This window comes from Macrotis lagotis, chromosome 8 (assembly GCF_037893015.1).
Source record: "Macrotis lagotis isolate mMagLag1 chromosome 8, bilby.v1.9.chrom.fasta, whole genome shotgun sequence".
Lineage (NCBI taxonomy): Eukaryota > Metazoa > Chordata > Mammalia > Peramelemorphia > Peramelidae > Macrotis > Macrotis lagotis.
The window spans coordinates 59,801,906-59,815,730 of record NC_133665.1 but is presented as its reverse complement, the minus strand read 5'-3'; the positions used below and the strand labels follow the sequence as shown (position 1 = coordinate 59,815,730).

The window sequence follows — 13,825 nt, the reverse complement described above, 5'->3', positions numbered from 1 at the left end:
TTCTATTTATCTGTTAACTGATATTATCTGGACAAAAGATAATTTCTCTACAGCATTTGTGATTGTTGCTGGGGTGTCATTGATAACAGTCTTGCTCATGTAGGGATATTAAATCATTGCAGAGATAATGCGCATTGATTTTGTTAAATATGCTCTGTGGTGGCTTTTGAATTCAGTTGACATATGAAACCCAAATGGGAAACACAGGATGAAGCATCTGATCCATGTCAATAATCTAAACATTAGCAACCAACTAAATCCAAAGACTAAATGAAATTTTGGAGGAAAATTAATTTATAAACTTTATTATTATTATTATTATTATTATTATTATTATTATTATTATTATTCCTCCATCAAAGATCTGCTCCAGTGCTTCCTCATGACTTGAAGGGGACTCTAGATTCTTCTTTAACTCCCCTCCCTCACTTAATAGTATTTTATTTTTCAATTACATGTAAATATGTTTTTTTAAAAATTGTATTTTATTATTTTCAATTGCATATAAAGATAGTTTCTAGCATTCATTTTTTTTTTAGGTTTTTGCAAGGCAATGGTGTTAAGTGACTTGCCCAAGGCCACACAGCTAGGTAATTATTAAGTGTCTGAGGCCAGATTTGAATTCAGGTACTCCTTACTCCAGGGCCAGTGCTCTATCCACTGTGCCACCTAGCCACTCCCATTCATTTTTTTTATTAAAGATTTTATTTATTTTGAGTTTTACAATTTTCCCCCTAATCTTACTTCCCTCCCTGCCCAACAGAAAGCAATTTGTCAGTCTTTACATTGTTTCCATGTTGTACATTGATGCAAATTGAGTGTGATGAGAGAGAAATCATATCCTTAAGGAAGAAACATAAAGTATAAGAGATAACAAGATCAGACAATAAGATAACAAGTTTTTTTTTTTCTAAATTAAAGGAAATAGTCCTTGGTCTTTGTTCAAACTCCGCAGTTCTTTCTCTGGATACAGATGGTATTCTCCATTGCAGACAGTCCCAAATTGTCCCTGATTGTTGTACTGATGAAATGAGCGAGTCCATCAAGCCAACATGCATTTTTGTAAGATTTGGAGTTCCAAATTTTTCTCCTTCCTTCCTTTTCCTCCCTTCTCCCTAAGACAGCAAGCAATCAGATATAGGTTGTATATGTATAATTGCATTAAGCATATTTCCTTATTAGTCATATTATGAAAGAAAAATCAGAAGGAAAACCACAAAAAAGAAAAAACAAATTTAAAAAAGTGAAAATAGTCGTTCTTTGATTTGCATTCAGACTCCATAGTTCTTTCTCTGATTTGTGGATGGCTTTTCCCATCACAAGTCTTTTGGAATTGTCTTGGATCACTGTATTGCTGAAAAGAGCTAAGTCAGTCATATTTGATTATCACACATTGTTCTCCTGGTTCTGTTCATTTCACTCAGCATCTTTTCATGGAAGTCTTTTCAGGATTTTCTGAGACTTCCCTGCTCATTTCTTATAGCACAATAGTATTTCATTACATTTATATATCACAACTTGTTTAGCCATTCCCTAATTGATGGGCATTTTCTCTCTCTCTCTCTCTCTCTCTCTCTCTCTCTGTTTTTTTGGCAAAGCAATGTGGTTAAGTGACTTTGCTAAGGTCACACAGGTGATTATTAAGTGTCTGAGTCTGGATTTGAAATCAGATCCTCCTGATTCCAGGGCTGGTGCTCTATCCACTGTGCTACCTAGCTGTCCCAGGACCCTAGATTCTTGAAGGCTATGAAATGAAGGAGGCAAAAGCCAGATTGCAGGCATATAGAATATTAAGAAGTGAATGACTGATGAGGGACTGGAATCAAAATGTCTAGAATTTTTTTTCTAGAAGTTTTCTTGAAGTTTAGAAGGAGATAGCTAGAATGGAGTGCAAGGGGATATAGCAGGGTAAAGGGGAAGGTTCTTTTTTTATTAGAATTAGAGTGTACTCTGATGAAGATTTATGATTGAGTCAAACTCTATGCGGGGGGGGGGAGAGTAAAAGGGATCAAGAGCATATATTGAAGAATTAAAGTTGGCAAGAATGAGAGCCCCCTCACCTTTTGAGACTAGAAGGGAAGAAAGATGACTTAGATTTTGGAATGAAAAGGAAGAGTTGGGGGGAGAATTTATAGGCTGATCTCCATCTTTTCAGTAAAATATAAAGGAAAATTTTCTAGAGTGATTGTGCAAGTAAATAAGAGTTGGGGTGAAATTAAACATTTGAAGAGAGTAGAGGAAGCTTGGAACCTCTGCTGTGGGGAGTGTGACAGGAAGACATAGAATCAGTCATAGATTTAGAAATGGAAATGACCTTAGAATTCATTGTCTTACTCTCTCATTTTACAGATGAGGAAATTAAGGTCCATAGAAGTTAAATGACTTGGTCACATATCATGTCATATAGCTAGTAAATACAGAATTTGAATCCACATCTTTCTGATACCAAGTCCAGTTTTCTAATTACTGTTCCAGGCTGTATTATCTACAACAATAAATGATAAATAAAAGGATTATCATACAGCAGTGAAGGTTCTAAAGGCTAAATAGAATGGAATATATTGAACCCATGAACCCAGGAGTAGCAGTAGAGAAGGTAGATGAGCAAGTCTAGAAATTACACTGCATTGGGAATTTTCAGGGCACAAACAATGGAAATTCAAGAGGGTAAGGGTTTCAAAGTAAAAATTTAAGTATTTTGGTATTCCATTGTTTGTTATTTTTTAGTCATGTCCAATTCAGTGACCCCATTTGGGATTTTCTTAGCAAAAACACTGAAATTAGCAAAGACACTGCCATTTCCTTCCCCAGCTCATTTTGAATATAAGGAAATTAAAGCAAATAGATTTGTGACTTGCTCAATGTCTCACAGCTAGTGTCTGAGGCAGATTTGAATTCAGGTATTTTCTTTTTCTTTAAATTTTAAATTTTATTTTTTCAATTGCATATAAAGATAGTTTTTAACATTCTTTTTTGTTAGATTTTGAGTTTCACATTTTTCTTCTCCTTCCCTCTTTCCTTTTCCTTTCCCTTCTCCCCTTGACAGTAATCCTGTATAGGTTACACAATCATGTTAAACATATTTCCATATAAGTCATGTTGTGAAAAAAGAATCAGAACAAAAGGGGAAAACCATGAGGAAGAAAATAAAACATACATTTTAAAAAGTGAAAATTGTATCCTTTTGCCTGCATTCAGACTCCATAGTTCTTTCTTTGGATGTGAATGGCATTTTCCATCACAAGTCTTTTGGAATTGTCTTGGATCACTGTATTATTAAGAAGAGTTGTCTATCATAGTTGGTCATCAAACAATGTTGCAGTTACTGTATATAATGTTCTCCTGATTCTGCCCGCTTCATTCAGCATCAGAACTAAGGTCTTTCTTAACTCCAGGCCCAGTGTTTTGATATACTGTGCCACTCAGTCAGTATTCCATTGATAAACATCCATGTTCTCCTGCTTCTAGTTCAGCCCTCACAGCAATCATCCAGGGAAGAAACTCATGAGAAAAGGCCAACTGTCCCAAACATGTGCCTGAAAGGTTAAATGAATCTGCCCACTGAGAAGTGGGATTTAAACTCAGGCCTATTCTGTATTCAAAGTCAACTCTTTTTCCACCCCATGTTATCCCAGGATTGGGTAGTGAGGTAGAAAAAGCCATAATGGATGATGGACTGGGAAAATAGGGAAAGTTAAAGGACTAGAAATAATGATGAGGTCAAAAAGTAGATGCAGGAGGAGTGAGAAGGATAGAAAGATCAAAAATGTATGCAAAAGGAGTATTTTAGTTCAGAATCAATGTCCTGTGATTCTGTTGTGAGTGGTTGAAGTGGAGGTTGAGAAAGCCGAGTATGTAGAAGAATTCTGGGCTTTATAAGAACCATTAGGGTAAATGTTGCAGTAATTAAGGATGATTTAATGGAAAGAGAAACAGTGGATTAGGTGCCAAAGTCCCTGAAGAAGACAGTGTCCTGGAGATGACTGCTAAGATGGATAAAGGCTGTTAAGAAAAGAATGGCTTTCAAGCAAGAATTTCAGACATGAAAAGGTTTTTGAATGATACTGGCAAATTGGAGGTCTAGGGGAAATAAATCGGCGGTGGTGAGCAAGAAGCATGTTGACTCCTCCTTCTGGCCCTGTGATTCACAGGGAGGGGGAGAAGATGCAATCTCCATTGGAGAGAATTATCAGGGAGGGAATCTGTGTTGTTAGGGAAAAAGCCAGGTTCTTGTTAAAACGGGCAACGGGAAGGAGAGCTTGTGGAAAAGGTGGGGGATGGAGAGGAGTTTGCTCACTGTAGAACAGGGGTTCCACCGGGCACAGTCGAAGGGGCTAGAGCAGGCGCGAAGTGGGTGGAGCAAGTCAGGGGATGCTTAGTACCCATCGATCGCAGGCAGGAATGAGAAGACCGGAGGATATAGACGGGGAAAGTTCTGGGGAGAGTGATGGAGGAGATAGGGTGGTGGAAGGTAAGACTGAAGGACGCGTCAGAAATGGAGGGATGGGAGTCCCTGGGGGGTTCCAGATGTACGGGAAAAGGGTGGGCGGGGGTCCAGATGTTCTCTTTTGGATGGAGATCGGCCCCCTAAGCTGTACAGTTGTCGTGGGGTCTGGGGTGGAAAGGGAAAGGAATGGGGTTCCGATGGGATTTTCACAATGGGCTATGGCGACTGGCTCCTGGGTGGGGGTGGGTTCGGAGACCCCCGCTCCCCATCCCCCGCATCCTTTTGCATCAGTTGTCATCCTGGGGCAGCGGGCGGAGCTTGCCGCGGCTGTTCGCGTCCAATCGCAGCGTCGGGTGGGGCTCGAGGCTGTCTCGGCCCGCTACCCGCAGCCTGGGGATCTTCGTGCGCTCCCCACCTGCCCGCCCGCACCGGGGAGCGGGGGTCGGTTCGGCGACCGCCCGGAGGGGTTGGGGGGGCAGTGGTGCGGGCGGGGCCTGGAGGCGCAGGAACCCGGTCGCGCCTCACGGGGCCGGGAGGAGAGCAGCTCAGCCAGGTGCGGGGGGACCCGGGCGGACCGGACCTGGGGCTGGGGCGGGGGTCCGGGCCCGGGAGGCGGGAGCGGGACTCGCGGGGGCGCCCCGCCTCTGCGCCCCCGTGTTCGCGGTCTGGACCATCCATTATCCCCTCCCTCTTCTCCAGCTTCCACCAGAGCCTCCCTCCCTCCTGCTCCCTCCTAGGGGGAGGGGAGACTGCAAAGCCAGGCGGTGTTCTTCTCTTCCCCTCCCCCCTCTTCCCCCCCCCATATCATCGAGTCTCAGGCTGACCCTCATAGCATCCATCCGTTGAGACTGACCTCTCAATACTCCACAGAGATAGCAATTACTCCCTTTCTCAGACCCGGGCTTGACCCATTGACACCCCCTTCCCATTTTACCCCAGGAGTGACTACACCCCCCAGGATGTTGCAAAGGAACCAGAAATTGCTTCTGCAAGTGGCCTCCTTGCTCCTCTGTGCTTGTGCCGGCCTCAGACTGCTTCTGCCCCGGTGGTGAGGGGCTAGGGCTGCTGCATGAGGGGAGGGGGAGAAAGGTGGGGGGAGGAGGAGCATTGCTCTTATGCCTATAAAGGTACACGATATCTTTGATGTACAAAGACACACCACTAGGCCAGAAGCTGGAACTCCTGGATCAGGGCAGTTGCTTTCCTAGGCACTACAGGAGGCAGAAAAGACGTGTGTGTGTGTGGGTGGGTGCTCACTGGACCCCCACCCTATCCAATCCCTGCTCCCTGTTGGCTAATCAATAATCTCTGATTTTTATCTTTTACCTTCTTAGCTTGGAGCCAACATCAGGCAGGCCCTGGGGTGAAGCAGGGGGTGGCCAGCCATCGCCTGAACCAATTGGGGAGAGCACTCTGGGGTCCTGGTCCCAGAGGTTGACTGGGGAGATTCCTCGGAGGGATCAAACTGGAGTGATGAAGGTTGTCCACCTGGACATGAAAGGAGCTGCTCCCAGGGTATCTTATCTGGAACAGGTGAGAGAGTTGACTAGGATAGTTGGTACTCCACCAATGAGGGAAGGGATCTGGGAAGGGGGCTCTGCTTAAGGGGGGAGGGGCAGTCTTTCCATCCAGGGTGGTGGGGAATGATCCCAGGAGGGCAAAGGGAAGAATCCAAGTCCCTCTGACCTGTTGCCCCTCACTCTGGTCCCCCCAAGCTGTTTCCACTTCTGTCCCGGCTTGGGGCAGATGCTGTGCTGATCGAATATGAGGACATGTTCCCTTTCCATGGGGAACTGGAGTTGTTACGTTCACCCCATTCCTACAGGTGGGAAGGAGGCTGGGTTTGTGGGAACTGATGGAGGAGTGGGGCTGTGGGTGTAGGAGACCCTAGGATCTGGGAGAGGAGCCTGATAAGGGAACGGGATCATGGGAGTGGAACTGGATGGGGTGGAGGGAATATATCACAACCATGGGGTTCAAAAAGGGAATTTGTCCAGGGATTTGGGGATCCTCAGCATCTGATAGGAGAGAAGTCAGGGCTGTGTGGTCTGACAGAGGGAGGAATAGTTGGGGTTTAATAGAGAAGACTGGCCATGATTTGGAGGGAGCCAGGAGTAAGTGGAAGGGAATGAGGGCTATGACAATGGGGCTACCAGGGGCTTGATTAGAACTTTCGTATTCCTCAGTAAACATGACATTGAGAGGATACAGCAGCTGGCAGCACAGAACCACCTGGAGGTGATTCCTCTGGTGCAAACATTTGGCCACTTTGAGGTACCTGACCCTTGATCTCAACTCATGACCTCAGAATTCAATTAACCCTCATCCTGGACCATTACCATTGACCCTTTACTAGGATCCTCTAATCTTAATCCTGACCAGGGGTCCCAGGGACCAGCAAGTTTTCAGAGTTGGGGATGATCCCAGGAGGGCAAGGGGAAAAGTTCAATTCACTTTTGAGCTGTCTCCCATCAATATGATCCCCCAAGTTGTTTCCATTTTTGTCCTGGCTTGGAGCAGATGTTCTGCTGATCAAAACTGAGGACATGTTCCTTTTCCATGGGGAAGTGGTTATTGTTTCCTAGATTCTGAATTTTTCTTTTCCTTCCTTCCCCCTTCATCTCCTCTCCTCCCCTCCTCCCCGATTCATATTGGTTTTTCTTATTCCAGTTTGTGCTGAAGCATGAGAAGTTCTGGCCCCTAAGAGAGGTGGATCGTTATCCTAGCACCCTGAATCCCCATGCGACTGGGACGATGCCACTCTTGCGAGCTATCCTGGGCCAGGTCCTAGACCAGCATCCTCACGCCCGTTGGCTACATGTGGGAGCTGATGAGGTCAGAGCTGAGAGAGGGAGCAGTGCTGGAAAGAGGGAAGGAGAGAGTGGCAAGAGTCCTATGAGGAGTTGTAGGACCATTGGAAATGTTGTCTGATGCATCTTCTCTTGGGTTGCAGGTGTTTCACCTGGGTGAAGGTGCAGACTCCCGTGCCTGGCTACTCCGCCATGGGGAAGACGTTGGTCACATGTACTTGAACCATGTTCGAGAGGTCGTGACCTTCCTGAGCTGGCGCCATCCAGGGCTTCGACTGCTACTTTGGGATGATGTGCTTCGAAGACTCCCACCCCAGGCCGTCCGAGGCAGGGGGACCCCAACCCTGGGATCCCCCAATTTCTAGAAAACCTTACATTCCCTCATTGATTCATTCCTCAACTCTGGGACTCTGGGGTTCCCCCCATCCCAGTGACCTTGACCTTCCCTCATTAGCAGTCATCTCCCAACCTTTCAGGGTGGGAGAATGCTAGGAATACTACCAACTCTAGGGCCCTGGTATCTTTCCTCCCAGCATGGAGATACTGATCATTCCATCATTGATGTTCTTTCCACAACTCTGGAACTCTGGAGTCCCCTGATCCCAAAGATTCCATTATTGGAATTCATCCTCCAGCCTTAGGACTCCTCCTTGCCCACCCTCCCAGTGTTGGGGGGGGGAATATACCTAATCCTAGGATCCTGGGAACCCCCATTTTAGAGACTGACTTTTCCTCATTGGCATTTGTTCCCCAACTCTAGTATCCTGGGATACCCCCAACCTTAAAATCATCTCTCTCATTGGCAATGTCCCTCAACCCTGGAATCCTAGGGTCCCCCCATTCCAGAAATTCTGATTTTGGCTATTTAGTTAGTATTAATTCTATGGATTCTGGACCTTTGACTATTTCCATCCTACAGACCCTGACATTCCTTCTTTAGCATTTGTTACTCAACTCTCCCCTCCCCATCCCCAGGACTCCTCGAAGGCCTTTCCATTTCCATGAGTGGCTATGGAAGGTCCTCTCAAACCCAAAGACACCTATACCTTGCACTGCTGCGAGTGGTGAAACAGGACCCAGATATGGAGGAATCTTTGATAAGCCCTGGGGTTGGACTCCTCTGTACCCTCTTATTGGTCTTTCCTTTTCTTCTAGAATCGGGGATTCCTCAACTTGCAGATCCTATGATGTGGTTCTATGATCCTGACTTAGACACTGACCAGATTGGTGAGAATATAGCCTGGTGTCACATTTCCTGCTATCCTGGTTGCTGGATAGCACAGGGCTGACATGTGACTAGCCATGCTGCCCTCCCTCCTGGATGAGGACAACGTGAGATAGTAAAGATGGGGGCGGGCAGTCTGGATATTCCTCTTGATCCCTGGCCTCTGGATGAGTGGATCCTTCCCAGACTCCTTCTTCCCCACTCCTGCTTTCTAGGTTTTTACACTTCTTGCCTTCCTCAACCCAGGACGGATCATTGCTAAATATGCAGAAAGTGGCTTCCGCAGCTTGTGGTTTGCCAGCTCTTTCAAGGGTTCCACAGGCCCAGCCCAGATGTGGACACCCCTTAGCCATCACCTGAGCAACCAACTGTCTTGGCTTCGTGTACTCCGAGCCCTGCAGGCTGCATCAGCTGGCCCCCACATTCGGGATGCCCACCCTATCCGTTGCCAGGGCATTGTTCTGACTGGTTGGCAGAGGTAAAGGATTAGTCTGGGGGCCGAGTGGGGGTGGGATAGAGTGAGAATGGAAATTAGGGGCAGCCAGTCAACAAGCTTTTATTAAGCATCTACTACAATGTGCTGCACTAAGTGCTGAGGTTATAAAGACAGACATGGTCTCTGCCCTCAAGAAACTCTTAGATATAATCCTAGGTCTCTCTTTTCTCTTCCTTTTGTAAGGTATGACCACTATTCTGTGCTGTGTGAGCTGCTCCCTGTGGCTGTTCCTTCCTTGGCCATCTGTCTGCAGACTCTAGTCGCTGGTAAGGTTTTTGCTCCAGGGTGACCATTCACAAGATATGGGCTCAAAGGGAATTTGGACACTTTCTCATCTAGCTCCATCCTGTGTGGATGGAAAAGTTTGGGGAGAGGAGCCCTGGATACAAACTGGGAATTTATACCTCTCTTCCCACTGTCCTCCCATTCTACATTCCTCACTGACTAGTTTTCTTCCAGTTTTTTTTAACTACTATCAGAAGACATTAGGTAGCCTGAGCATTTGATCATATCCATCATCATTCACACATCAGTAGTACTATAAAGATTATAGAACAGTTTATGCTCATAAACACCCTGTGAGGTTGATGATATACGTACAATTATTTGCATTTTACAGAAAAGGAAACAGAGGGTGGTGTTTACTATCAACTTGGTCCAGCTAGGGAGAGGACAATGTTCAAGGTGTAGTTTCCCTCTTTCTGTAGGTTCTCTGAACTTCGGTCATCATTCTTAGTGACTTTCCCCAGAGAGCAAGAGAAACTTGCCTATAGTCACTAATGCATTAGATTCTAGCCCCTCTGGTTTGGACAGGGAGACTCTCCTGATCACTTGGATTTTGTTGTTGTTTTTAATCCTCTTTCCTTCCACTAGGAGAATTCACTGAGGTGACCAAGAAGACAGTCATGGAGCTACTGGGGTTTCAGGCTATCAACTTGGAGTCCAGTACCTGGTAGGGAGGCCACAGGGCCAGACATAGTCAGGGCTTTGGGAGGGGTTCTACATGCCAGCCTGGAGACCACTGCCCAATGAGAGTCTGGGACAGGTTTGAGAAAGCCAGGGCTCAATGGGCAGGACTTGGGGAAGAAGAAAATTGGAAGGGGATGGGTGGTCTAATTTATCATGTCAGTCTGAAGTCTGGTAAACATCTGGCCCCATTCCAGTCTAGGCCCTGCTAGAAACTCTTCTTTTCTTATCCACAGCCAAGGAGATGGCATGTTTCCTGGGGCTGAGGTCTACCACCTGGTGGAACAAGTCAAGGAGCTGATGGAGACTGGGCTGAAGTCTCTGGAGGAGGATAGGTACCTTCTACACTTACCCCTAAGACATACCACCCCAGCTCTTTTATTCAGGACAAAGCAGTTCCTGGTGTATCATTTCTGAGAATCCTTAGAGAGGAACTTTCCTACAACTCCCCATTCTCCTCTCTTAGTACATGCAAAGTGGGAGGGCAGGAGATGTATGGCCAGTTGTTAAAGTACCCCCCCTCCCCTGTTGTGTATCCTTAGCACAGCTCAGGGCTGGTTCAGCCCTTACCATCGTAAACATCGATTTGGGAATCCACAGAATCTGGAGGCCTTTGGCCGAAAACTGACCAAGTAAGTAGTGTGTGAGGGGAAGGGATGAGGAGGGACCTAGGATGCGGAGGCTAACTCTTCAGGGGTTTCAGAGAGAAGTGGAGAACTTTAAGCTGATGAGCCTGGGGTGAGGGAGAACTGACTCCTGGAGGTTGGTTCGAGGAAGATGACTTGTAGACATCTTCTTTTCCTTCCCTCAGGGTGTCTGAGGCCTGGGAGAGCCTGTTGCCTACCCTACAGATGCATCTGGGTGTGGTGTTCTACTCAAATACTGTGGAAGAGTGGTTGGAGGAATATGTATTTCCACAGCTGGAACCCTTGAGAGCTATGATGAGGGATTACCAAGAACTCCTCCAGTTGAAAGGGAAACCAGGAGGGGCTCGGCCTGGGGAGGTTGTGCTGAATCCTGAAGTCATCCCAACCCAGGGTCCTGGCTTCCGGGGGGCCCGTTCCAGGAGGGAGAGTCCAGGTGATGGCTCATTTGGGGGCTGAGATCTGAGGGGGTGGTGGGCTCCCTCTGAGGGAGGTGGGAGGAGAAAATTGACTTTGAGGATTAAAAGCTATTTTCTTAAATGGGCTTCTGAAGAAATTTTCATTTTTTTTGAGGGGAATTGTCAGTGGGTGGGAAAGGGTCTAATATAAGTCAACACTAGTTCTCTGTGGTCTACCATTCTGGAGAGGAGATACTCTGGAGATTAGTATCAGACTCATGGAGTCACAGAACTTTAGAATTGTTAAGAACTTTCCTAAATTACAGTGACCTAATTCAGCAAAGTGTTCTAGATTTAGTTGATTGGGACAGAATACACTCATTCCATAGGTAGGGAATAGGAAAATAGGAAATTGAGGAGCTAAGACAGATAAAAGAGAACCACATAGATATGACTAAAAGATGGATGATCCATCTTAAACAAAGGCTAAAGTATCTCCACATGGAATGATTTTACAGATAATGTTTCCTCAAGGAGATGATGCTAGCTCATGACTTTGAAAGGCAGTTATGATTTAGAAAGGTATCAAAGAAAGAATATCCCAGGTATGAAAAGAATCCTTAGAAAAGTCAGAGAGGCAGACATGAGCCTGTAGGCTCCAAAAGTCATGAAACAGGTTGGAGAAAAGTCATGGAGGACCTTGAATGACAGTTCAAGCTTTGTCCTTTTGGCAATGGAAAGTGATAAGGAGACTGGAATAAAGATTAATCTGGCAGTATATATAGGAGATGAGAGATAATGTTTTTATCAGGGATGGGATATTGAATCCAGAAAGACTGGAACCCAGTTCTGCCTCTGACCCATACTAGTTCTATGACCTTAAGCAAGTCACTAAACCTCTTAGGACTATAGTAACTCTGTAAGACTTGAAGTTTCAGGGGCAGCTAGGTGGTGTAGTGGATAAAGCACTGGCCCTGGAGTCAGGAGTACCTGGGTTCAAATCTGGTCTCAAACACTTAATAATTACCTAGCTGTGTGGTCTTGGGCAAGCCACTTAACTCTGTTTGCCTTTACGAAAACCTAAAAAAAAAATTTAAAAAAAGACTTGAAGTTTCAGAAAAAAAATGTCAACCTGCTTGGGTAGAGGGAATTGTTTCATCTAGGAGTTAGTTACTGGGGCTCATGGAACCATAAGTCTATTTACAGACTTCTAGATTGGTCCTCTTTGAGGACAAAGGATGCACAGCAACAAATAAACAAGATGCAGATCTGGAATGGATCTCAGAGGTCATCTGATCCAACCTATTCAGTCTCTATCCCTATCCTAGGTAGAGGATGAATCTGAAGGAAGAGACTGAAGTCAGAGAGGTGAGTCAGAAAGCTATTATATTAATTAAAAGAAAACCTCATATGAGTCTGAAATAGAGAAGAGAGAGTAAGGAGAGGATGGAAGGGAGAGATATGATGAAAGTAAAATCTAGAGACCTTAGAAACTGATTGGTTGTAAGAGGTGATGAAGAAGAAGGAATCTTGGATAATATTCAGTTTTCAAACTCAAATTGACTCAAAGGATGGTAGTACTACTGAAACAGGGAAGTTGAGAGGAAAAATAATAGATAACTTGTCCCTGGATATGTCAATAAATACTTTCCAAGGGTTAGGAATACAAATACTAGTAGAGAGATAACCCTTACCCTTTAAAGAGCTTACCTTCTTTTTTTGTTTGTTTTAAATAGCATCCTGCCCCCAATTACATGTAAAAACAATTTTTTAACACTTTTAAAATTTTGAGTTTCAAATTCTATTCAACTACTCTCCCTGAGATGATAAATGATATGATATAGGCTATATATGTGTAATTATGTAAAACATTTCCATATTGGTCTTTTCGTGCAAGAATATACGTCAATCTGTATTAAGACATCAATTCTTTGGAGACAGATTTCATTTTTTATTATGAGTCCTTTGGGATTGGATCATTGTATTGCTGAGAATGGCTGAATCATTCACAGTTCCTTGTATCCTATCGCCGTTACAATGTACAATGTTTGGTTCTACTCGTTTCGCTTTGCATCAGTTTATGTAAATCCATTTTTTTCTGAAATTATACTGCTTGTCATTTCTTATAGCACAAAAATATTCCATTATAATCATATCCCACAGCTTGTTTAGCCATTCCTCAAGTGATGGGCATCCCTTGGATTTCCAATTCTCAGTCAGCACAAAAAGAGCTGCAATAAATATTTTTACAATTAGATTATTTTCCCTTTTTCTTTCATCTCTTTGGGTTGCAGACCAAATAGTGGTTTTGCTGAATCAAAAAGTACATACAACTTTATAGCCCTTTGAGCATGGTTCCAGACTGAAGAACTTGCCCTTTAATAATGTGTAAAGTAGGGGCAGCTAGGTGGCAAAGTGGATAGAGAACCAGCCTTGGAACCAGGAGGACCTGAATTCAAATCCAGCCTCAGACACTTATTAATTGCCTAGCTATGTGAGCTTGGGCAAGTCACTTAACTCCATTGTCCTAATAAGAAAATAAAATAAAAATTTTCCTTTAAAAATAATGTGTGAAGTTTGATGCTGGATATTCAAGAGGAACTGGAACCAGGAACTCAATTGATAGATTATGACTGGAGATTAGATTAGGGAGACAGCTGCAGAAAAATGACCAGGGGAATATATGAAATCACCAAGAAAGAGTGATGATTGGGAAGAGAAGGGAAGCATGGACTATAACTTGGGAAATGTTCACATTTAGAGTATAAGGGAAAACAGAAAGAATGATTAAAGAATTAGGAGAATCAGGAGAGAAAAGTGTCAGGGAAATCAAGGGAGG

At 44.6% G+C, this 13,825-nt stretch overlaps 1 protein-coding gene across 1 annotated transcript; it reads left to right on the top strand.

Moving 5' to 3' along the window:
• Positions 1 to 4,363: 4,363 nt before the first annotated feature.
• On the top strand, positions 4,364 to 11,047 carry LOC141494824 (hexosaminidase D-like). Its single transcript, XM_074196005.1, has 14 exons — positions 4,364 to 4,471; positions 5,387 to 5,495; positions 5,782 to 5,980; positions 6,163 to 6,272; positions 6,634 to 6,721; positions 7,118 to 7,282; positions 7,401 to 7,584; positions 8,413 to 8,484; positions 8,729 to 8,960; positions 9,162 to 9,244; positions 9,852 to 9,930; positions 10,181 to 10,279; positions 10,487 to 10,576; positions 10,756 to 11,047. The coding sequence occupies exons 1-14, from the start codon at positions 4,372 to 4,374 to the stop codon at positions 11,045 to 11,047; spliced, it is 1,902 nt and encodes a 633-aa protein (XP_074052106.1). The 5' UTR covers positions 4,364 to 4,371.
• Positions 11,048 to 13,825: the final 2,778 nt, after the last annotated feature.